The following is a 27,668-nucleotide window of genomic DNA, read 5'->3' as shown; positions in this document are numbered from 1 at the left end:
AAATATTTGTGAAAATTTTGTGCAAATTTGTTGGTACATAACCTAATGCACCTATGATGATAGGTACAAATGAGAATTAAGTCAGGGTACCAGAGCTGTAAGTTCTGCATTAATTCACCATAAACTTTCTCTTTTTCCTGGACTTTTGACTGTACATCCACATTTACTAGGCAGCTGACCTCTATAAAAGTGCATGGCTTTAGTTCCCTGTCCGACATACAATAACAAGTCTATTATGTTTGCACCGAATTGATGTTTTTATTGGGGCTGTTCCACCAGTATTCTTTGTTTTTAAAGGTGTGGATACCTGCTGGTTCTGACATAACTTTGATGTATGCATCAGGGTAGTCCTTTATGTAAATAGTTTTTGAAACTACATCATACCTCAGGGGCAGGAAGTATCTTACAGACATTTTGGGACAGCTGCTGATGATATGGGTGATATCTTCTATGCTGGTATAGCAGAGCCAACATTTTTAATCACAATATGAAGGCTTTGTAGTATTTTTGTCCCTCTTGTTCAGTAGCTATCTCCTGTTGTTGGACAGCAAAAGCATATCCTTCTGGGTGGGATGAAATATATCTATTACAGGTCTAGGAGAGGCTATTCTTCTTGTCAATGCTGTTGTTGCCCTCTAGTTTACCACATATGTATCCATGCATTGCTTTTTGCTGGTATGATGCTTGCTTCTCCTCCAAGCTTCTGTTTAGGTAGGCCATCCAACCTCCTTTGGGTCACATGAGAGTACCTGCATAGTAGTTCTTCTGTAACACTAAAAATGTTGTTGCTCACTTTTGAGTACGTATGGAATGTACTCATTTCTTTCTTTACTGTTCAGCGGGTGTCATCTGAGTGAAACAAAGTAACATTCAAAGGCTGTTTGGGCTGACTTTATGCCTCTGTTGCCATCACTTTGTCTCATATAAATCTTATCAATCATTGACAAAAAATGTGTGGGTGACATTAACTTTATTGTTTGCTGCATATCCCAGCATGTAGCCTTGGCATTTTTTTAACAAGGCTAGCAAGGGATTCACTGCCAATACAAACAGCATTACAGATAGAGTATACCCTGGAATGTACCTATTGATAGCTTAATTCTGTTTGTAACAATTGGTGTTGCTTTAGTAGTTGTCAGTGATGACTGTACAGACCATGTTGTAGTCAGTCTTTCAATGGACAGACTCTTTGATGGGCTGTACTGGAGTCACTTTCTCAAATGCTGCTCCCTAGATGCTGCTTCACTATCCATGTCTGTAGGATGTGGTCAGTTTTCTTTTTTAGCCAAAGTGAAAATGGTATGGTAAACAACATCAGCAATATTTTTTTTAAAGCAAAGACACAAAAATAAAAACAAATTGTAAGACATAGAAAAAATTAATGACAGGAACAATTTAAAATATTTTTAAAACAATGAGCTTTGATCAGTCTGATCAATTTTCAAGGTATCACTACTTTCTGCAAGTGAGAAATTCTTGGGGGACTGGATTGATACCCTGTCTCTGGCCACTATTGGTAGTCAACTCAGTCTCGATGAGTTCTGCATCTCCATTGCATTCAAAGTTGGAGCTGAAGTCTGTGGGGGACTGAGATGTCACTGTGGTAGGCCCCTTGATTCCACAGGTGTTCATTGTCTGTCTTGCCTCCTAAATGCTGGTGGTTTCACTTATCACACTGAGTTAAACCTAATCATTAAGCAGGCCCTGGCTCAGGTTAATATCCCTTCAGTTCTGAATTTGGCAGGATTATCCAGAAGTGATGGGAAGAGACCAGATGGTCTTACCCTTTGATTCTGGATAAGAGGTAGGTGCCTCATCTGTGTGCCTCATTGGTATGTCACCTTACTGAGGTGTTAGGTGATACCCATGAGGGTGGTTAGCTGTTCCAAAGCCTTAGCCTTGCCATTACCTGTGGTAATGCCGTGAGTGTGTTGACTTGCGTCAGTCCTCTAAGATCAGTTCATGAATTTTCATGATGTTTTCATTTGTTCAGTAGGTTGATGGTCGCCCTGAACAAGCAACAAGTGACCATTCCTAAAGTGTGACAACCACTTGTAAATTTGTGTTTTGCTCATTGTAGCATCCTTGTAAGCTGTTTGAAACATGACAACTGTTTCAGCCATAGTTTTCCCCATGCAGAAAACAGAATTTCACGGAAACACACTGTTCCATTGTTTTAGCCATCTCAAAAATCAATGAAGTGTGAAACAAAGATACACTATGACTTCAGTTGATGCTACTGATTGGCAGACTGATGTCTGAAGGTCGCATCAGGTGGATTCTTGTGGTGGAAGCTTGAACTACAATGGCCTTGTCCCACAGAGAACGTTTCCAGTTACTTTTGGGTACCCCCTTGTATATATGAATGTATGTATGTATATATGAATGTATATATACATATATATATATATACACACACACATATATAGTGCTCCAGCATGACCACAGTCGTATGGCTAAAATGAATAAAAGAATAGTATATATATATATATATATGTGTGTGTGTGTGTGTGTGTGTGTGTGTGTGTGTGTGCATGTATACATATATATATACATACACACACACACACACACACACACACACACATGTACATGTGTCATGTGCTCAATATATTTACATGCAACAGAACAGGATATAAAATCAAAATGGACTAATAGAAGAGAAAATTCTTTACCAAAGAATTGTCCCTTTATCTCTGGGATGGAAGAGAGAAGATTTCCCCCAAAGCCTACTGGCTCACTTTGACCCTATTCTGCAGGGCTTGATAGTATAGTTTGGTATACAGTATGGATGGAATGACATCTTGTTAAATAGTACAGTTTACTCTGATATGTCATGGTATGTTATATATAGTGATATGTTGTTAACATGAACTGTTCAATAAAGTCAGTTTCTTGATTATCCATACACACAGGTCTGACACTGTTTGGTATATTCAAGTAGATTATGAATGGAAACATGATATATGTATAGTTAATCAATCAAACTGTTTGTCTACAACTTCATGCTAAGCTAGCCAAGGGATTAACACACCTCCCCAGAGATGTATGTGCAACACTTACTTACTGTCATGTATTGTGCTTAGCAACAAACTTCATCTTTCAAAATAACAAAATGAAAGTGGATTATATGAATATGGTGTATTTGGGTTATATAGAGGACTGTTAATTGTCAACCATTACAATCTCTATCTAGAAATTGATTTTATTGTGAAACATGCATTAGTATGTATGAAGTTTTGAATTATAATTCATAACCATCAAAACGGATTTATCAGCCACTGTGTGTGCATGCGTATGTGTGTGTGTGTGTGTATTTATACTCTACCATCCTGTCTATGCTCTGAACCCCATTCCTTGTGAGTACACTCTGGCACTTCACCATTATCTCTCTCCTGCTCTCTCTTGTAATCTTGCTGTCTCTTCATTGCTCTTCCCTCTGGCTGGGTAACCATATATGCTTCTACTCTTCAGAACTAGCTAATTACAACTCTATTCCATCCAATACACTTGTCTCTCCTCTTCATTATCCATTCTGTGTCTACCTTTCCATAATCCACACTTACTACTAATACCAATCCTTCATCTCCTGAATATTATCTCTCTTCAAGTCCCGTTCTGCATATAGTTCCCCTGACTTATAGATCTGCAGGATAAGCATCAATCACAACAATCACCTACAGGAGTTGGACAAAATAATGGAAACACCTAGTATCATAGCATCATAATTTTGAAATGTCTATAAAACCGTCAATAGTTTGTTTGGTTTTATGTTTTTTTTATTTATTCTTAGTGTTGCTTAATATGTTTTGCTAAAATTGCTGTTTCTTTTCAGATATTATCAGAACAAGGTAATTAAAATTCATTAAAATGTCAGATCTATCGGACTTTCAAAGAGGTCAAATTGTTGGTGCTTGTATGGCAGGTACTAGCGTAACGAAAACAGCCAAAATGTTTGGTGTATCAAGAAGTACTGTCTTGAAAGTAATGACAGCCTTTGAGAAAGAGGGAAGAACCTCCCTGTCAAAACAAAACTCCAGAAGGAAACTAAAACTTTCAGATAGTGACTGTCAGACTCTTATGCAAATTGTTAGAAAGGATCACAAAAGTACAGCTCCCAAAATTACTGCAGAGCTTAATGACCACCTCGAGAACCCAGTTTCCACAAAAACTGTTTGTCGGGAGCTGCACAAAGCCGGATTTCACAGGAGGGCTGCAATCAGAAAACCATAACTTTCAAAAACAAACATTGCAAAGCATTTAGAGTGGAGTAAAAACCTACAGAATTGGTCTCTAGAGCAGTGGAAAAATGTTATTTTCTCGGATAAATCATCCTTTACCTTATTTCCGACCACTGACCAATTATACGTGTGGAGACAGCCAAAAGAAGCATTTGACCCAGACTTCCTTCTTCGAACTGTTAAACATGGAGGAGGATCTATGATGATCTAGGGGGCTATATCTTGGAAATCCACCAGACCAATGGTTTCCCTTCATGGCAGAATTAATAGTCAAGACTATTTAAGCATTTCATCTGATAAAATTCATCCCATGGTTCCGGAGGGAAATGCAATCTTTCAGGATGATAATGCACCAATCCACACAGCTAAAGTTGTTACTGAATGGTAAGAGGAAGTGAGATTTAACATGGTACATTCTCTTTAGCTTATCACAAACCTATGCTGTTCAATAAAACATTTGGTCCTTATTTTAAAGAGGGTAGGAATTTTTCTTTAAGATCTTACCTACTGAAAGAAAACCATCGTGTGTGCGTGTGTGTGTGTGTTGTGTCTGCCCAATGATCCAAGTGTTTGATTACTAATGTTGGTTTGTTTACAGCCCTGTAACTTAGCAGTTGTGTGTGTTTATGTGTGTGTGTATTTATGTTTCCCCCTCCTCACTGCTTGACAACCCGTGTTGATTTGTTTATGTCCCTTCAACTCTGTGGTTAGGTGAAAAGAAACCAACAGAATAAGTATCAGACCTAAAAAAATGATAAGTACTGGGGTCAATTTGTTTCACAAAACATTCCAAGGTAATGCTCCAGCATGGCCACAATACAATTCCTGAAAAGATTAAAAGATAAAGAATCCAGTTATTGGAATTTGCAAAAAAATCTTCACCATGAAAAGAAAACTGTAATTCTAGCAATACAGAGAATGGTATTTATAGTAATGAATTCTATATGTGAAGAGGTTGTACAAAATCTGTATGCTGATAAGCAATTTTTAACTTGAACAGAGTATTCCACATCAACCCACCAGAAAATAACTGATGCTAGGAATGAGGATAAAATGATAAAAACTACTAAATTTTTATTCTATCAAAAAATGTAAAGATATGAACTTTTATGAGTTTTATTTTAGCTGATATTTTACTCAAAAGTTACCAGGTAACTATTTCTAAGATATGTTTTAGGTAGAAATTTGAATAAAGTGTTCTCATTAGATGATGCAATGTCTGTAATGGTAGATTGTTTATCTACATTCAATGAACTACAAATAAAATATCTTGATTTTTAATTAATTTTACAATGTTCCCTAGATGTAGAGCTTCAGTCATGTTGTTCAAAATCATGACAAAAATGTACTTGTTTTTATTCTTTTCTCTTTGTCTGAAAAGTTTTCCTTTCCTTTTTGACTTCTTCAGAGACAGCGGGGTACTTGACCCATGGAACCTTTCAGCTAAGAAGATGCATAGTTATGGCCAAACCAGAAAGCTTCAGATTAAATTTATCAGACTCTAACAAATTTTTAGGTAATAATGATGATGATGATGACGACGATGATGATGATATCCAAAGTGTTTGCAGTCAGTTAAATGATGATCAAGAAACTTATAGAATTTTGGATGACTCTATAACTCACTCTCAAGCAAAACCTGATTTAAGCTCTGGTGATTATGAAAGAAAAATAGAAGGGAACTTGTTAGAAGCCCATTCTGGTAGATCTGAAGATTCAAAATCTTTATATTCAAGAAAGAGTTCCAATAAAAACATGGCAACAGTCCAACATGGTTTAGAAAAGTTTCCTAATGTGTACAATATTCATAGAGAAGACATGGTAGAACTGGTTCAGGAACAAGCTTATCAGAGAGAACTACAACAACGAATTTATCACAATGAAAATGTTGACGCCAGATTTTCCTTCCGAAACCTCCCAATGAAAGATGCCAACGACAATGAATATGATGATAGGTCTGAAAATAAAAATGGTAGTTGTGAAGATCTTTATGATTCTCTTGAAGCAAATGGCCAATATAAAGATGAAGGTAATGATGAAATCAAGACTTCTCAAAGTAAATTTGATGATCGTTTGGATCAATTCTACTTAAAGAGTCCTCACAAAGAAAATAAAGTTTTGGGACCCATAAAAGGGGACCATGAGATTAGTGTTCAGAAATGGTCTGATGAACAACTATTCAATGAGTTTAAAAAGATAGCTGATGGGTATGATGAAAACAGTGTAGGAATGCATCATCAACAGTCACCCAGACACACTTTGGAAACAAATAATAACTACTGGCAACTAAATTCAAATAATAAAAGCACAAAACATAAAACATATTCAGGTAAAGAGAACATAGACTATTTACCTTTGGTTAGAAAACCAAAGGGTTCCTCAAAGCCCTCAATGAACTATGTGGAATTCAACAAATTCAATTATGATCAACCTATTAAGAACCGATCTTACAAAGACTTACATTCTCAAAAAAAAGATAGCTCTAAAACTGAAAGTTTTCATCGAAACAGCAGTTCAGGAAGAAGCGAACCTGCACTAAGTCATCAAGAAATAACAAGGCCTTTCCTTCAGAAAAAACCAGCTTCTGCTGAGGATCTGTGGAGAAAGCGCTCCACACAACTTGTCCATGAATTAGAGCGCAAGTTACCACCAGTTGGGAAGCTTCAAAAGTTTCCTAGTGACAGCAAAGTCAACTATCTGACTAAACCTTACCATTTACAACCATTGAAGCCAATTCCTCCCCCAGCTGCACAATCACCAAGGGATATTTATGGGAGTAATGCTCCATTGTACCAGACTAAAGTCATTGATTTGGATCCAATTTCTAAGGACTTTCTCACAGACGATGGTCAACGCATAAGTGTTGACATCAACTTGAAGCTGCTTTCTCCATCAGCTTCAACTCATTACCATCATGCTGATGGTATCCAAACTTTTGGATTTCCACCCCCAGATAGCAACTATAAAGTCTTCCCAAAAATGGCAGATTATCAAAATATGGATGAAGTCTCCAATTATGAAAAGGTAAGAATTATTTTTCCATTTGTTTCTTGACATGGTAATTCTTGTATAGCTTGCTATTGAAACAGAATCCCTTTCTATCTTGATGTGTAGACATGTCTACATATGTGTGTGTATGTGTGTGTGTTTTGTGTGTGTGTGTGTGCGTGTGTGTCTGTGTGTGTGTGAGTATGTGCACATGTGTGTATGAATGTGTCCACATGGCTTTGGGGCAGGTGTGGACATGTGTCTGTGTGTGTGGATATGTCTCTTCATTTGTGTGTGTGTTTATGAGGGGTACATGTTTATTTGTGGGCAGTTCACATGTGTATGTGTGAGCACCTCTTCATATTTGTATCTACATGTACATGTGCAGTACACAGTTATACATGTGTGTGACCATGTCTATGTGAATATGTATGTAAATGTGTGTGTGTGTGCAGGTCTGTATGCTGGTGTGTTTGTATACATCTGCACACACTACTATTCTATATCAATTTCACATTTGATTGTGAGATAGTATGGCTGTCTCTTCCATCATTGTCTCTTTATATTATGACTATCTTTACCATTACTGACCACAAATGGTAGGGATGTTTTTCCAATCAGTTACTGCAGATGTGGCTGTTTTCCACTGACTACAATTGGTATGGCTGCTCCTCCCACCACTGACCATATTTCGTATAGATGACCTTCCTGCACTGACTACAGATTGTCTGACTAACCCGCCTGCCACTATCCACTCAACTATGAATTGGGCTCAAAGCCTGCCTTTATGGTCATCAAAGTAATTCAGAAAAGGTAGAGTTAGGTGCTTAGCTCAGAGGTACCACATGATGACCTAATGGTCAGTAGTCTAGCATGGTTTAAATCTGCCATCTGGCACTTGGTTGCCTTTAGCAGAGTCCACTCTATTGTAGTCATTCAACCCATATCTCCTGTCTGAATATACACCTTGAGTTGTTCTGTGTCCCGTCCATCTCCCCTAACCAAATGTGGAGACCTTTCTCCAAATAAGTCACAAAATATGTTTGTATGTAAGCAGGGTTAAGTTTAAATATGTAATATCAATGCATGCATGGAAAAGTGAGTGTTTCGGTAGTAGTAGTAGTAGTAGTAGTAGTAGTAGTGGAAGTAGAGTAGTTTGCTCCAAAAAGATCATGGTATAGGTACCTCGTAAGCATCAAGCATGTGCATGGCTTGTGTAGCTGACATAAAGTGAATGATACTTATCAACCAAATTTATTAATCAATATATGTTATACACTTCATCCCATACTGAATTAGATGCAGATTTCGAAAAAATGACAACTACTATACACCTCACAGTCTAGTAATGAAGGTTGCTAATTACGCAATCATAAGTTAAAGGGTGTTGGGAATGGAGAAAGCAAATCTGTACTACATATGTTTCCAAATCACTCTGAACATATCATATGTAACTCAAAGGTGTAACATATATATATATAAATAAAGTGTAGCTTTTCTTCAGGTTGGATTAGCTACGGGTGTAAGCCATTGTTGCAAGGAGAAAAGTGAAGAGTCTACTCACTTCAGCCACTGTAAATACCTGTCCTGCTGCCCCTTGAACAATGTTTTGTTATGCACATTATATACAGGTGTTTAATAACTACAAATGTATCCTGATATGTTTATGTAAGTGCTTACAGCACGAACCTTAAGGCAAGATTGCATAACCATTGCTATAGCTTTCAGTCAGTAGTTAAAGTTAATTGCACCTCTGTGTCCTGAGACTCAGTATATTATGATATTAAATGGTCAATTGTACAACAAACTCAGTATATTATGATATTAAATGGTCAATTGTACAACATGCAAAACCATTTAGTGGGTATAATAACAGATGTTTCCTTTGCATTGCTGAAATCTTCGCTTTTATGGAATGTAAGAATAGTATTAACCAGTATGATGACCTGATTATGAAATGTAAACATTGATTATGCAAATTCACTCTTAATACTTGTGCTCCATCATCACTACTTTACGTAAACTTCCTTACTCTTTTTCTCTCTAGCCTCTCAGTTTTCCTAACTTTTTTTTTCCCTTCATTTTCATATCTCACACTGATAATTTACTATAGTTTTCTTTCACATCCCTTGGATTAAGTCCCAATGAACTTACAATTACAACATCCCACAGAAGCCTCTGTCTGAAGTAATTATCCATGTATGCGTATTGATATATTTCATATTCTATGCATCCTTATATCTTTCTTTATACTAAGCGTATTGATATATTCTATTCTATTTATATGTATTCATGCACTTGTTTATATTCTTTGCATGGTTTTTCTATATATGTATGTGTTTATATTTTTGGATCTTTTTATATGCACCATTTTTTTATATGTGCTAGTACTCATGGGTTCTGTAAATTTGATCTTGCAAAGTATTTATCTAAAGTCACATCTAATTGTGTATTTTTTTGTTTATTTTTTACATATACTTCTACAAACCTGGTGCTGTAATTCCAGTTTTATTGCCTTGTTCCAACAGATCTTACCTAGTTTGTCCTCTCTGTGCCCTCACATCCCCAATACCTATATTCTTTCCCCTTTAATAAACTTAGCCCTTTAGCATTTAAACTGGCTTTATCCACCCAAAATATTCAATCTGCTTTAAGTTGAGACTGGCCAAATCTGGCCCCTCACACCTATCCAACAATGTCATTCTAAAAATATATTGTCATGTCAACAGAATCTTGAAGCTACAAGATATTTCAATGATTATGAATAAATAAGCATTACATTTAACAGAATAATCTGAATACTAAAGGGTTAAATACACTTTTTCCACTCACATGTTGGTGAAAACGAATTTCATTGGTCAATTGACAAAGCTGTTTCTAACAACCATTCTGATGTGTCTGAAGTTAATAGATTCTTCTCTTGTCTCCTTGCAACAATGGCTTACACCCACAGGTAGTCCAATCTCAAGAAAGGCTAAGCTGTATGTATGTGTTAGACCTTTGAGTTACATAAAGCATGTTCAGACTGGCTTGGAAACATATTTAGTATAGATTGGCCTTCCTCATTCTTTGCACCTTTTAACATACATCTATTTATCTATATCTTTATCTATCTATCTATCTATCTATCTATCTATCTATCCATCTCCTGCTCTCCCCCCCTCTCTCTCTCTCTCTCTTTCTAAGATATATATATATATATATATATATATATATATATGTATATATATATATATATATATATATGTATGTATATATATATATATACATATATATATATATATATATATATATATATATATATATATATATATATATATATATATATATATATATATATGTATGTATATATATGTATATGTATATATAAATATATATGTATGTATATATATGTATATATATATATATGTATGTATATATATGTATGTATGTAAATATATATGTATATGAATATATTTATGTATGTATGTATGTATGTATATATGTATGCATATGTGTATATATATATATATATATATATATATATATATATATATAAACTGACGAAGACAGGTGGTGTAGAAAACAAATAGATGTAATAGTATAACGCTCGGGAATTGAAAAAGTCTTTAATGTTTCAAACCTATGCTCTTCCACAGAAAGGAACACAGAAAGAAACAAGGAGAGACAAAACATGTGTGTAGTGGTCAGCGATCTATCATGGCGAAATATATATATGTATGTATGTATACATGCATGTATGTATATATATATATATATATGTATATATATATATATTTGTATGTATATGTATATATATAGTTGTATGTATGTATATATATATGTATATATATGTATGTATGTATATATATGTATATATGGAACCTGATGCAGGGATGTTATAACCATAACAAATTGTTTAAATGCTTCATTTCTGTGTATGTACATATATTTACTCGATTGCTGACGTTTATTAATGGTTTCTCCCATTGTTTTGATGCACCATTTTCTACTATTAATGAAATTGTTGCCATTTTTTGACAACATGGTCATGCTAGTATATCATCATCGCCATCATCATTATCATCATTTAACGTCCATTTTCCATGCTGGCATGGGTTGGATGGTTTGACTGAAGCTGATAAGATCAGGAGCTGCATCAGGTTCCATATTCTGTTTGGTATAGTTTCTCCAGTTGGATGCCCTTTGTTATCTCCACCAATAAGTTGGTTGTTATGTTTGGTCTTGGTTTTGCAGTTCGTAGGGAGTGGGTCACTTCATCTGGGATGGATGTTGCTTTGTCTTCTGACCACCTGGTCATGTCTTTTTGTGTCCATATCATCCCTGAATGTTTTTTGGCTGTTACATGTTGCTGTGAGTGTGGCTTTGTATTTGTGTGGCCAATTTTGATGCTTCTGTGGTAGTGAAGCAACAGAGTTTTGTAAGTTAATTTAAGTATATTTAGTTGTTTTCTTATGTTAACCTGAGATATTTAGTTTTGATAATCTGTGGATAATTGTATATCCATGGGTGAAAATGTTTCTGTCTATTCAATGTAAAAATTTTTTGTTAATTGCCTATGTGCAATTTATAATGTTCAAGCATTAAATTTCAGTATATTCAACATTTTTCATCATTTAGTACTTTTGCCCGTGCATATTAGTCATGATAAACATGTTAAATGTACTTATTTTGTAGTAAAACTTTTGTTACAAGAAAGTTCTATATCAGTAAGCCAAATATCAGTAAAAATGTATCAGAATGTTCCTGAAAAATGGCGGTTAATTTATTCATGAAACATATCAGATTACATTGTGTTTCATAGCATGTGAATATCAAAGGGGATGGCGTCATGTTTAGACTTGTCAAATTATTTTATTATTATCAGAATATCATCTTATCACAAAACAAATAGCAGAAAACCCTGTTCAAATGATCTTGTATGTAAGTTTATCTTATTTTTATATTTTTTCTTATTTTTTGTCGGCTACCATACACTTGCCGTACACTTATATGTACACGTAGTACACGTACACATCCGTAACGTATGAGTAGAAAATAAATGGCTCCAAAGTTTAAACCATTCTTTTACTCTTTTTACTTGTTTCAGTCTTTTGACTGTGGCCATGCTGGAGCATCGACTTTATTCAAACAATTCGACCCCAGTACTTATTCTTTGGAAGCCTAGTACTTATTCTATCGTTCTCTTTTGCCGAACCGCTAAGTTATGGGGATGTAAACACACCAGCATCGGTTGTCAAGCAATGGTGGGGGGAAAAACACGGACACACAAACATATACTCACACACATACGTATATATATATATATATATATATATATATATATCTATATATATATATATATATATATATATATATATATATATATATATACATATATATGATAGGCTTCTTTCAGTTTCCATCTACCAAATCCATTCACAAGGCATTGGTCGGCCTGAGGCTATAGTAGAAGACACTTGCCCAAGGTGCCACGCAGTGGGACTGAACCCGGAACCATGTGGTTGGTAAGCAAGCTACTTACTACACAGCCACTCCTTGTCACAGTGGTGATTATGACCCTGCCTGCCAGGATTTCTACACGAAGCAGCAACACTCTTCCTAATGCCAACCACTTTACAGAGTGTACTGGATGCTTTTTACATAGCACCAACACCTGTGCTTTTTATGTGGCACCAGCCCTCGTGTTTTTTACATGGCACCAGAACCAGTGCTTTTTAAGTGGCACCAGTACTTTTTACATGGTACCAGTACTTTTTACATGGTACCAGTACTTTTTACATGGTACCAGTACTTTTTACATGGTACCAGCACCAACAAGATTGCCAAGTACTGTGCAAGACAAGAAGCCCTCAACTGTGAGGTGGGGAGTAGTTTTGACGGGGTGTGGCTTTGTACCAAATGAAAAGTTTAAGGTATAGAGGGGGGCAAGTTTATATTCTAAAAATGGGGATAAAGGAATGCTGAGATTTTCATTTCTTCATGTACGAAAGTTATGGGGTTTGTCAGATGATAGCACAACTATACGGTTTACAACAAATACTGTTTGAATCCTGCAAATAATGTTACAGAATTTTTATGCCTTATATAATACACACACACACACAAACACACACACACACACAAACACATACACACACATACACACACACACATACACACACATTAGATATTGGAAATGAATGACCACTCAAGCAATGTGAAGACAAGGAGACAAACATACATGCACTTATAGTCACACATATACACACATACCATCTCTTTCTCTCTCTCTCTCTCTCTCTCACACACGCACACACACACACACACACACACACACACACACAGGTGAAAGCAGGTGGCTTAATGGTTAAGGTGTTGCACTCACAATCTCAAGATTGTGGCGTCAATTCCCAGACTGGCGTGGTTGTGTGGTGTTAATCTGATGACATAAGAAAATAGGTAGATACAATTGGTACTCAGTTTGACATACGTGTTTATTTCATCTATATTAAATTTAATCCATTGTGCACTCTCCCGTTCCTCACTTTATACTACGATAGTTATTTTGCCTACCTCCATCTCTGAAATCATTAATTTCTTCCCCAGTTCTAAAATTATCTTTATGTGAACTTCATATAACAAATACCAGCTTCCACAATTCATTATATCACTCTACATTCTACTTGAAATTCCAGCTAACTGGGAAGATAGTTTTTGTGTGTGGCGAATTGCTCAGGGGCAATAAACACTGAAAATGTGCAGAAAACCGCTTCTGTCATATGCCAGGGAGAAAAACTAGAAGTAGTTGATAGCTTTCGTTACCTAGGTGACCAAGTCAGTAGGGAGGGTGGATGCTCTGAGAGTGTAGTTGCTAGTATAAGAATAGCCTGGGCAAAGTTCAGAGAGCTCCTACCTCTGCTAGTAACAAAGGGCCTCTCGCTCATAGTGAAAGGTAGACTGTATGACGCATGTGTGCGAACAGCCTTGCTACATGGCAGTGAAACATGGGCCATGACTGCTGAGGACATGTGTAAGGAATGAAGCTAGTATGCTCTGCTGGATGTGTAATGTTAGTGTGCATACACAACATAGTGTAAGTGCCCTGAGAGAAGAAGCATCAGATGTGGTGTGCAGGAGAGATGACTGTGCTGGTATGGTCATGTGTTGCATATGGATGAGGACAGCTGTGTGAAAATCATCACACCCTAGCAGTAGAAGGAACCTGTGGAAGAGGTAGACCCAGGTAGACATGGGATGAGGTGGTGAAGCACACAACCTTCAAATGTTGGGCCTCATGGAGGCGATGACAAGCGATCGATACCCTTGGAGATATGCTGTGCTTGAGAAGACACGGCAAGCCAAGTAAGATCATAACTGTAGCCTATGCCAGTACAGCATTATCGGCCCATTTAAGAGTACCCTTCAACCATTGGGCAATAAACTGCGCTTGCGAAGACCTGTTGAGTCAAGTGAAGTCATTGTCATGGCTGATGACATTACCGCTTGATTGGCACCCATACCAGTGGCACGTAAAAAGCACCATTCGAGTGTGGTTGATGCTAGTGCCGGCTGACTGGTCCCGTACCGGTGGCACATAAAAAGCACCGTTCGAGTGTGGTTGTAACAAGCACCATTCAAGCATGCTGGTGGCATGTAAGAAGCACCCACTACACTCTCAGAGTGGTTAGTGTTAGGAAGGACATACAGCTGTAGAAACTTTGCCAGATCAGATTGGAGCCTGGTGCAGCCTTCTGGCTTGCCAGCCCTCAGTCAAACCGTCCAACCCATGCCAGCATGGAAAGCGAATGTTAAACGATGATGATGATGATTTGAGTGCACACTTATTGATATTGTCAGTTAATATACCAATTTTAAAATCTTACTGTTTATTATCCTATGCTACTTTTATACTCAAATTAATCCATACTCATTTTTTTTTTTTATTTAATTTGTAATTTTAAGTATTAAATCTTCATTCTTACGATACATTAATTATTCAGGTAGCTATCAACAATTGTGTACATATAAAGTGTACTCACTGCCCTCATTGAATATGCTATAGTCTATAAATAGTTTCCTATCAGCTGAACAAATCCCATAAATTCCATCATAATAAGATGATTTATAACTGTTTATCTTTTCCTTAACCTCTCTTTCCTCAGCTATTTAGCTTAACCCTTTCCTACCTGCACACATCACACTGACCAACCCACTACACAGCCAGTCATTCTTAAATATACTTTATTTTGGTAACTCATCTCCCTACTCTGAAATTTAAATGTTCCACTTCATACTGCCCCCTCTGGCTAGTCTAGCTAACTAATAAGTCCAATTATTCACCCCTCTGCTACTGCAATTCTACACATTGTCGAATCCACACCATCCTACTAAGTATCTCTTTTCTCTACACATACTAGCATTGTTATTACTTTGTACATATCTTCCTTTGATTCTAGACCTTTATACATCTATCTCTCAGCTTATATATTAGGTTCCACCTGTCTTCCACTTATTAAGAACTTATATTCTCTGCTTCTCTCCTTTTAGGCACACTTCTGTACATCTACCGTTAATATATCTTTATTTTCTACCAAAGCCCTAGTTCACTTTTCCTCCAATGATAGAATAGATTTGTGAAACAGCTATAAAGTGACATCTTCCTTCTTCTCATCCATCTTTCGATTCTATCTACCTTAATCTACTGTCAAATATAAATAACTTAGACTTACTCATAACTGTTCTGGGAGAATACCAACATATATTACATCTGTTATGAACATTCCTCAACTGATTGTTTATTGATCTCTTATGATCTAAACTCTTGTAACTCTCTAGTTTTGTCAATATGTTAATGTCTGTATGTATGTGTATGTATGTATGTATGTATGTATGTATGTATGCATGTATATATGTATGTATGTATGTCTGTATCTATATCTTTATATCTATATATATATATATATATATATATTCACAGTGTGATGGGTAAATTATTACCATTTTATATTTTTAATTTCATGCATGCATATTGTTTGTTTTTGATTTTTTGACTACACAGTATAGTAGGGTCAGTTGGGCACCATCTGTGAAAAAAACAATACCATGACACAATTCACTCTGCCAGAAATTTGGAAATGACATGCTGTGCTGCTTGGCATTCACAACAGAAGCTCCAATACGAACATTTCAGAGTGTTTGAGTATCAATCTGAGGAGAGTGCAGAGGATCTAGAAAGAGTTGGATAGTCTAATGATGATTACAAAGGTACGGCAGCTCAGAAAACTGACTCTAATCAGAATGATCAGAAAAGAACTCCTGAATTTCTTGGTGAGATCCAGGCCATGGTTGACAACAATCCCTCCAAGTCAATCAGGTCCATTGCCAGAGACTTGGGAGTGTCTTTATTTCTTATTAAGCAGGTAGTGCATGAAGACATTCGGAATTCCTCATACAAGATGAAAAAGGGCCAATTTTTATCCCAAGTCATCAAGGACAAGAGGAAAGACCATGCTACGAAGCTTTTAAACAAACTCAAATATCCCCTCCATCCAAACATTCTTTAGTTTTTCTCAGATGAGTAAAACTTTTGCCAGGATCAGATGGTGAACACACACAACAAACATTGGCTAGCCATGTCCCCAAAACATGTGCTGAGGGTGATGAAAATCAAACATCCAGCCAACATCATAGTGTTTGGAGTGATCACTAGTGATGGTGATGTTATGCCTCCATTCGTCTTTTCACACGGCCTCAGACTCGACACGGAGGCTTACATCAAGTGCCTGAAAGAGGGAGTGCTGCCCTGGGTCAAAAGGGTGGCTGCTGGAAGACCCTATGTCTGGCAACAGGACTCTGCACCATGCCACACAAACAGGAGAACCCAGTAATGGCTGTCAGACAATTTCTGCGACGACATCACCCCTAACATCTGGCCACCTAACTCCCCAGACTGCAGCCCCCTTGATTATTATGTGTGGGGTGCAGTTGAGTGAGAGACCAACAAAACTCCTTGTAACACCAAAGATGAACTGAAGGCAAGGATTATGATAGCATTCACCAACTTAAACAAGGAGACTGTCCAGAAGAGCTGCATGAGATCCCAAAGTCATCTGGAGGCCATGGTTGAAGCCAATAGCAATTTTATTGAATAAATTTACTCTTTAGTATTTCAAGATATTTTAATGTAATTTTATGTAAATAAATATATCTGTTAAAATGAGATGTCAATGTCATTTTCATTTTTGCATAATTTAGATGACAATTTATTCACTGCATCTTGCATATATAATAATAATAATAATAATAATAATAATAATAATAATAATAATGATGATGATGATGATGATGATGATGATGATGATGATGATGATAATGATAATGATAATAATGATAATAATAATATCATTAATAATAATAATAATAATAATGATAATGATAATGATAATAATAATATTAATAATAATAATAATAATAATAATAATAAAACACCAGGACTTACAAATATATATAACATACAGAAAATTGCACTACTGGGTACTGCACACATTCTACGCAAAACACTTTCAATACAGTAAACATAAGAGCACCACAGCAAACCACAGCACATACCCAAGGCGCACAGAGCTGCGCTCGGTAGTGAAGTGAAAGCACGTTAAAAAAATAAAACTACTGAATAATAATAATAATAATAATAATAATGTGTGTGTGTATGTGTAAGTAAGGATGCAAAATAGTACCTGCAATTGCTAGAAATAAGAGCTAAAAAATATAACTCAAATAACCACACAAAATCACCAACCTCATGAGATATTCAGAGATTGGTGATTTTGTGTGACTATTCGAGTTATATATTTTTGGTCTTATTTCTAGCAATTGCAAGTACTGTTTTATACCCTTACTTATGAATTTTGCTTTTTTGGTTTGAATTGCTATAGCCACCTATATTATAATGTATTCAATATATCATAATATCTTAATTTACTATTGTAATATCTGATTGTATGTATATATATATATATATATATATATATATATATATTATACACACACACACACACACATATATATATATATATATATATATATATATATTATATATACACACACATATATATATATATATATAATCTGACTTGATACCAATTGTTTGCTTACTTTTACCTTTATTCTATTCTATTCAACATATATGGAAATATTGTGCCTTGGGAGGGTCGTTATGCCAATAATAAATACAGACACACAGGTTCAATGTCCCTTCTTTTTTATTAGTCAGTTGGTTAAATATCTAACCAACTAAATAACTGACCATTTTGTTTAATGTGGTGGTCAAACAATTAACTGGTTGTTTGGGCCCTCAGTGGCTAATAAAGAAATGAGTGTTGTGGTGGAATCTGAACACCCCTGTGAAAAGATAAATGAACGGTTCTGAAATGTATAAATACGCATGCGTGCTGGAGATATCAGAAGAGTGTTGTATGCACAATGAGCATTTTGGTAGCAGGCTGGTGAGTTTACAGTTGATCTTTTGTGTGCCGTATTATCTGGAAAAATTGTTATTTATGGACTTTTTTGAAAAATTGTTTGCCTCCCCTATGGGAGAAGGATTTGAAATTTTGAACTGGAGGGAAAAATACTGTTTTTTTGTGAACTGTTTTATTGTTGGAGAATCATTGTGTCCATGGAGGTCAATAACAATGGTGAGAAAAAAAACTATGTGGAAATCACCTATGTGGCATACATGAATGTAAACGTGCCCAGAACAGACTATCAGGCATGTTATGGCATGCTCACAGTGGATGGAAGAGATGTTCGCATCTCCCCACGAAGTGAAGTTACTAATCAAAGAGATAATAGGACTATCGTCTACAAATGTTTGATGTAACAGAAAAAAGATTGCCATATTGGAGAAAGAAAAAATTGAAAAGTGCCTCGGACCACTTTGGAATGATATTACCTACGTACCCTGAGGCAAAGGATTTGCCTGCATAGAGGTTTACTCTAAGGATGCAGAAATGGCAAAACAACATTCAGTCACAACACTGAAAACTACAGAAGTGGCATTGCTACCCTCGTATCTAGGATGTAGAACGTCTCAGATCAAAATCGAAGTGCCACCAGTGGTAGACATACATTAGATAATTGTGGTGCTCTGATACAGCAGAGAAGATAAAATCAGCATTTTGCAAATTACACATTCTGCCCACTCCAAAATTGGCTGGGTCAGAACATAGAAATTTTGGGTCAGAACATAGAAATTTTGATTCAGGTCACACCGGTGGTCCTTGAAGAAATCCCCGATTGAATGGTAATCAGGGATGAAATTATATTAAAAACTATATTAAAAATACAGGTTGAGGGGAGGAAGCCGCGCTACTACAAGTGTGGCAAAAAAGGCCACATAAGAGTAAAGTGCGGCACATCAAAAACAAAGGATGAAGATGAAGGCCTCCCCCCTTCGACTACAGAAAAACCTGACAAAATGGAAGAAGCAGGAGGAAAAAAAGGAAACTAAAAAAAGAAGCCAAAAAACAAAAAAGGAAGGAAAAAAATGAAGACCCCCCACCTCAAAAAAGACACTTGTGGCAGTGTTACGTTTAAGTGCCTGTTTAATGTCATTTAAAAGTGCCCATGAGGTACCACGTAAAAGCACCTGTGTGGTGCCACATAAAAATGCCCGTGTGGTGCCATGTAAAAGCACACATGCAGTGACAACAGACATTAAATGATGATGATAATGATATATATACGACAAGCTTCTTTCAGTTTCCATTTATGAAATCCACTCATAAGGCTTTGGTTGGCTCATGGCTCTTGTAGAAGACACTTACCTAAGGTACTATGCTGTGGGAGTGAACCTGGAACCATGTGGCTACGAAACAAATTTTTTTACCACACAGCCATGCCTGATGTATATATATATATATATATATATATATATATAGACCCCAGCACAGAAATTACCATTTTAAGTCTGGTATTCTATCAGCCCCTTTTGCTGAACCGCTAAGTTACAGGAACGTAAACAAACCAATACTGAGCTATCAAACAGTAGCAGGGACAAACTCAGACACACACACATACATATATGATGAGTTTCCACAGTTTCTGTCTACTAAATTCACTCACAAGGAATTGGTCATTCTAGGGCTTTAGTAGAAGGCACTTGCCCAGGGTGTCATGCAGTGGGACTGAACCCAGAACCACATGATTGCAAAACAAACTTCTTAATTGCACAGCTATGCCTCCTTCTCAAATTTTCTCCCTGCTTGTTTTTTTTTTTTTTTTTCCTGCTGCTGTTAGCTTGCAGCCAGTTCCTGTAGATCATTGACATTGATGTAACCAGTCTCAGAGAAACCTATGACAGCTTCGGACACCTCTTTCTTTGGATAAAATAATTTAAAAGAAAAAATTCCTGCTTTGCTGTTGTAATATAAACATGTCTCAGTCATTCTGTTTGAAGTATACATTAATTGTTTTATTTGTGTAATTCATAGTTTTTGCTGAGTTCTGAATTACTGAAGGAAAAAGATATTGACACAGGTGAAGGAAATTTCCTGAAAAATAGTTTGCATGGATCTGATGAGAGATTACTGAAAACTGATGAAGATACCAGTTATATGGGCCGATACCAGAAGTTGCGCAATGCAAACTTTAAGTATAAAGTGTACACAGTTGAAGATTACAGAAAAATGCAGAAAGAGGTGAAGTTAGGAAGACTTGGACCTGATCTTGATAGTGAGAACTTGAAAGAAAAGGTGAGATCTGAATTTCTAAAATATTTATGTACATCTAAACACATCCAAACACACACACACATACACACACACGCACGCACACACACACACACACACACACATAAACATGTGCATATATGTAAACACACACACACCACACACATACATACCACACACACACACACACACACACACAACTACAAGTAAATTTAATAAACTGCTATTCCACTTATACATGTTGTTAGAGTTTATATTCTGCTTCATAGGGTGAAGTGGATCTAGGATGAATCTCTTTCTGAATTGGACAGTAGTCTGTTATTGAAGTTATCATTCCTAGATGATCTGGTACCTATTATCAGCAATGACAATATAAATAAAAATAACAATCTCTGAACTATAATGAAATGCTTGTAGCGGATTTGAACCAAGGTTCTTGAGAGTAAGAGGACCAGTATCTTATTTATTTAACCATCCAACATTTATTACTCAAATATTTGTGCACACTCACACATGATCTAATACACACAATGTATTCAAGGCCATTAAAAACTATACTTCTCTGAAGAATTCTAATAATACTGAAACATATCCAGAGTTGTTTTTTTACTATTTTACCAGAATTAATCATTAAGTAAATGATTCTTCTTAGCTATTAATGTAATTTTATCAATTAAAATTCCTTGTCTTCTCACAACATTTAGAAGTAGGTTAGCAATGGCATTACCAATGATTTATAGGTGACAAGAAATTGAATTTTGTAGTAGTCATGCTATTCTCAGTGACATCAGCAAGATTAATTGAAAGAACTAGATTTGATTCATCTAATATCTTACTCTCTGAATATAGATGAAGTGAACTATTATAATGTCTAAGAATTGTGAATTATCTTTGTCATCAAGTTTAAAATGTTGATTTCAGCTTGAGAAACGTCAAAGACAAGCAGAATATGCTCGCAGAGTTCATGAAGAAAATAAAACATCAATCAGTTCCAAACCATTAGCTCCTCCCCCTTGTCCACCACCATCGTTTACAAAAGAGCAGGAAAACAGGAGAAAAATGGTAAATATTACATATGTGTGTGTATATATATATAAATATATATGTGTATATATATATATAATTTTGCAAATTATTTACTATATGCAGTTAATGTAGTTAGTGATTTACAACAGAGTGTGAACAGAGGCAATGATATATATATATATATATATATAGCTGAGTTTGTAAGTGTGTGTGTGTGTGTGTGTGTGTGTGCGTGTTGCATCTATAGAAATCCACACCTTACAAGATAGCAAGCTTAGAGTCGCACCAATGGATTCCTCATGGTGGAAAATGCCCGGAATCGGCCATTTATTATTTTTTTTTATTGCTTCCTAAGACGTGAATTTTTCTACTAAAAATAATTTTAAACCAAAACTTATATATATTATATATATATATGCTGAGACTCCCTTTGGTCATGACTGACCATGGAATTGCACCTAGAAAGTTACCCTCCCAGGCACAAGTCCGGACAATGATGTTTATGGAAGACCACCAGTCGCCCATGCATACCGGCCTCCCCTCTCCATGCCACCAGTGTTATCCAAGGGAAAGGCAAAGGCCGATACAGCTTGGTACATGTGATGTCACAACTCATTTCTACTGGAGCTACGTGAAATAAAGTGTCTTGCTCAAGAACACATCACGCAGCCCGGTCTGGGATTCGAGCTCACAACCTCAAGATCGTAAGGTTGACGCTCTAACCACTGAGCCATGCACCTTCACACACACACACACACACACATATATATCTATATATATATATATATATATATATATATATATGTTTGTGTGTATATATATATATATATATATATATATATATGTATGTGTGTATATATATATATATATATATATATATATATAAAAAATCCAAATAAGCAACACAGATTTTAAAGATGACTGCAGTACGCACGTTTCATGCTACTCCATTTATTTAAGTAATGCAAGCATTACATTAAATGCAATATGTAGAGCAATCTTCAGCTGCCCAAAAAATGTAGAAAATTATAGTAGAATAGACATATTATAAATAATTGTGGCAACATTTAAAATCCAAGTGGGAAGAAGAATACATAAAAATCCATCTTGACATAGCCAAGGCTAGCAGGCTAGTAATTAGTTCTAGGTAGAATTCTAACTGTCTCTGATTTTATTTGTTTCTTATCTAGTGGTTAAAAGTATAAGGGGGCAATCAGTTCTAAGGAAAGGGAAGGTGTAAGCATTATACATGGATATGGTTATAAAGGTTTCTCTGGTTAAATAATGTGTGTACGCGCAAGTATGTGTGTTCACGTGGATTTATGTGAGTGTGTGTGTGCATGTGTGTATGTGCATGTGTGTATGGAAGTATATGTGTGTGTGGTGTGTGTGGGAGGTAATTGTGCGTTCGTGTGTGTGTATGGGTGTGTGTGTTTTTTTGTGTGTGTGTATATGTGTGTCTATGTATGCGTGTATATAGAAATAAAAATAAAAATCTAATTTGATGAAGACATTTCCAATTACATTATGTGGACTATGAGCTCTTTGAAAAATTTTTTTGGATGAGCATTTTCATCACAACACTAGTCAAAAATGTTTTACAAATTATACAATCTTCATTTTCGGTCTAATTTATACCCTTGACAGTAATATGCAGTCTATAAGTATGTAAAAATACAACTATATTATCAAAAGTTGATCGTTTTTTTAATACATAAATACATATATATATATATGGTGTTTCTTCTGGCAGGCCATTGAATATTCAAAAACAGTTCCCAAACCAACTGTAAAATCAGTTCCTTTGAAAGAAGAGAAACAGAGACCAGTTCAGGAAACATCTCCTTTAAAAGACGATGCCCCAGTTTCGAAACCTTCTTCTATATTGTTTAAGACAGATGAAATTGAAAAGTTACGTGAGCAACATGAACAAGATAAGAAGGCTGCAGAAGCCATACGACAAAGGTTAAATGCTAAAAGTTGAAAAAGGCATCAAAATTCAGGTAACTGAACAATATATATCAACACTGATCTGTTGGGACCACAGCATTATATACACACATATATACAAACTGAATAATATATATATCAACACTGATCTATTAATACACATATATCTCTATTTGTGTGTGTATGTGTGTGTGTGTATGTATATATATATACATATATATTCCAGCATGGACAGCGAACATTAAATGATATATATATATATATATATATATATATATATACACACACACATATATATAGTAAACAAGAATAAAACAAATCAGGTGAACAATATATATCAATACTGATCTGTTTGAATAGAGTAACTTTTCAGTTTCTAATACTACCGTAACCACCATTTCAAATGTACAGTATTTTTCTATTCTGGTGTCTATATTCAATTAAATCTAATATTATTCAGATTACATGTCTATTAGTTTCAGTTGTGAAAAAAAAAAGAATATCCAGTCATACGGAAAAGACTTCTATTGAATACTTTATCAATCCAAATACACACACATATATATATATATACACACACATACATATATGTTGAATACTTTTAATTCTGTTGAATACCTTATCAATCCAAATATATATATGTATATATATATATATATATATATATATATATATATATATATATATATATATATATATATATATATATATATACACACACATACATATATGTGTGTGTATATTTATCTATCTCTATTTGTCTATCTATATATTTACACACACACACACACACATATATATATATATATAAATATATACATATATATATGCACACATGACTTTACAAATATTGGATTTGACTTGTAATAAATCTCTAAGAAATAAAAATCTCTTGTATTTGTTTTATTTTGTAATGCTTTTGCATATTGAGTAGTCATTGTGATTGTGGTGCATTGTGTTATCTGGTAAAATATCCTGTGGTGTTCTGTTACCATTTTTTTATGCCAATATTTTTTAGCATGCTTGAGGTTGAGACTCTGCAGCTTCAGGTTTTCTCATTTTGTTTCACCCATGTCTTCTTTGGTGCACTGCACTGGATTCTCCAGTGCTGGGGTCGCTGCTGCCATGGAAGTTGGTCTAGTGCTCATCCTGCAGATGTGGCCAAACCATTGTAGCCTGTGCTGTGGGACTTGGTCTTCAATGGTTGGTTGCTGCTGTGCCAGCATCATTCTTTGATGTTAGTTGAGATTCATTCGCATAGAGAGACACCAAAGATCTGATCAAGACACTACATTTGGAACAATGTAAGCTTGTTCAGGTCCTGTTTGAGGATGATCCAGATTTCAATACTGTAGTGGAGGACAGACAGAACCAGTGTGTGGAAAAGATGGATTTTGTTCCTTAGGGAGATGTTGGGCTTCTTCCAGATACACCAATGAAGGGATGCGAAAGCAAAAGTTGCAGACCCAATTCAGGAGTTGATCTCTGCTGTTGACGCCACTTTCTTCTCCACAACCCGTGAGCTGAAATATTTGAACACCTGGACCTGCTCAGTCTGACCAAACCTTTTGTTAGCGATGCTGTACAATAGAACCATAACACTGTAAATCTCATGTAACCATTCTGCTTGAGTTACAATTTGTAAAACTAGGAAGATTACATCTTTGTAACACCTAAAATGTAATCTTCCTAGATAGGCAACTACAGGAGAAATGCTTGGCTCAGAATAAATTACTATTCCTGGCTTTCATTGATTTGGAGAAGGCATCTGACAGGATACCACATTCAGTGACTTGGTAGTCACTGAGGTAACTAGGTATAGACAAATGGCTTGTGAGGGCTGTACAAACTATGTGCAAAGATACAGTAAATAAAGAGAGAATCAATCATGATTTCAATGATGAATTTAGCTTTAAGGTAAGAGTTCCTTAAAGTTTTGTCCTCTCCTATTCATCATAGCCCTACAGGTCATCACTGAGGAATTTATGACTGGATGTCAGTGGGAACTTCTATATGCAGATGATCTAGATCTCTTAGCTAAAACTACAGGGAAATTAGAAAGGAAATTCCAAGCACAGAAGCTAAACCTAGAATCAAGGTTAACTTTGCAAAGACTAAGATTTTAGTAAGTAAGAAAGAAGACAAGACTGATATCTTCAAGGAAATGGACTTGCTTGATGTGCAAGAAAGGAGAATGTATAAACTCTATACGCTGTAATGTAATGTCAGCCATGGACATACAAGAGTGTTGCAGTGGGATCACAGGCAGACTAGTAGAGAAAGTAAGCTTCATATGTGACGGATGCACTGGAGTAGTATGCTCCAGAAATAGATTCTTTTAAATGCCCAGATTGCTCACTAGTAGTCATAGCTTTTGTTACCTAGGAAATGTCTTTAGGAGGGGAGGTGGTTGTTCCAAAATAGTGAGCATAAGAACAAATTGGAAAAAGTTTGGGGAGCTACTATTGGTGCTGGCAACAAAAGTCTTCTCCCTCAGTGAAGATTGTATGATGCTTGTGTTAGAACTGTGATGCCATATGAAGAGAATGGAAAGAAATGAAGCAAGCATGCTTGATTGGATGTGCAAGAAAGAAGACTGTGTTGGTATGGACTTATGAAGAATATGGATGTGAACAGCTGATCACTTAATGTGGGTGGGGCTTGTAGAAGAAGGAGGCTCAGGAAGATATGAAGAAATGTGGTGAAGGCTGATCTCAAGATTTTGAACCTCATAGAGATGGTAAGTAACCAGGATGTCTGGTAAAACGTGGTTCCTGAGAAGACACACCCAACTCAGCGAAACTAAGCTTTGGAAGAAGTGCTGTATGTGTATGTACAACCAGACCTTTTGCTCACTCTCACCTTCAGGCACCCCCAGTACCCTTCATCTCTCTAACTGGTTTTTTCTTTGATACCACTGAACTTTCTCACTACCTGGAACATTTCACTTGATATCTATCCATCATCCTTAATACTATCCTCTTCACCGAAATTCTACATTGTCATCCCACTCACAGAACCTCTAAATTACCTCAGCTTTTCCTCCAACAAAGGCCTCTCACTCTCCTTATGTGCTACACATTACCCCTCTCCCCTTGCAACCTACCCAACCACCCGTCATCTCTCTCTTCCTTTTTCCATCTGCTGCTTCATCATTGCTATTCTGCTACTCTTTGCCTCCGTCATCATTAATCCTTCACCCCTTATCCACCATTCATTACAACTCAATCCTACTCAATCTCTTACTCTTTACTCTTTTACTTGTTTCAGTCATTTGACTGCGGCCATGCTGGAGCACCACCTTTAGTCGAGCAAATCGTCCCCAGGACTTATTCTTTTTGGAAGCCTAGTGCTTATTCTATCGGTCTCTTTTGCCGAACCGCTAAGTTACGGGGACATAAACACACCACCGTCGGTTGTCAAATGATGTTGGAGGGACAAACAGACACACAAACATACATATATATATATATATATATATATATATATACGACAGGCTTTTTTCAGTTCCCGTCTACCAAATCCACTCACAAGGCTTTGGTTGGCCCGGGGCTATAGTAGAAGACACTTGCCCAAGGTGCCACGCAGTGGGGATGAACCCGGAACCATGTGGTTGGTAAGCTAGCTAGCTACCACACAGCCACTCTCTGCAGTTGTTACACAATCTCCCCTACTTATCCACTCAACACTTGTTCGCCCCCCCCCCACCCGGCCGTTACTTGTTATATTCACCACCTCACCCCTTCCCATA

At 36.1% G+C, this 27,668-nt stretch overlaps 1 protein-coding gene across 2 annotated transcripts in view; it reads left to right on the top strand.

Moving 5' to 3' along the window:
* Positions 1–24,470, top strand: part of LOC106876064 (uncharacterized) — a 38,786-nt gene extending 14,316 nt beyond the window's left edge. For both annotated transcript variants that reach the window (XM_089352531.1, XM_014924469.3), the window contains exons 2-5: positions 5,650–7,265; positions 20,705–20,965; positions 21,863–22,003; positions 23,721–24,470. In XM_089352531.1, coding sequence (XP_089208657.1) covers positions 5,703–7,265; positions 20,705–20,965; positions 21,863–22,003; positions 23,721–23,951 — 2,196 coding nt within the window. In that variant the 5' untranslated portion in view covers positions 5,650–5,702 and the 3' untranslated portion in view covers positions 23,952–24,470. The remainder of the gene's footprint in view (positions 1–5,649; positions 7,266–20,704; positions 20,966–21,862; positions 22,004–23,720) is intronic.
* Positions 24,471–27,668: the final 3,198 nt, after the last annotated feature.

This window comes from Octopus bimaculoides, chromosome 5 (assembly GCF_046866305.1).
Source record: "Octopus bimaculoides isolate indiv1 chromosome 5, ASM4686630v1, whole genome shotgun sequence".
Lineage (NCBI taxonomy): Eukaryota > Metazoa > Mollusca > Cephalopoda > Octopoda > Octopodidae > Octopus > Octopus bimaculoides.
Note: the sequence above shows the minus strand (reverse complement) of the source record. Positions and strands in the feature narration are given on the sequence as shown.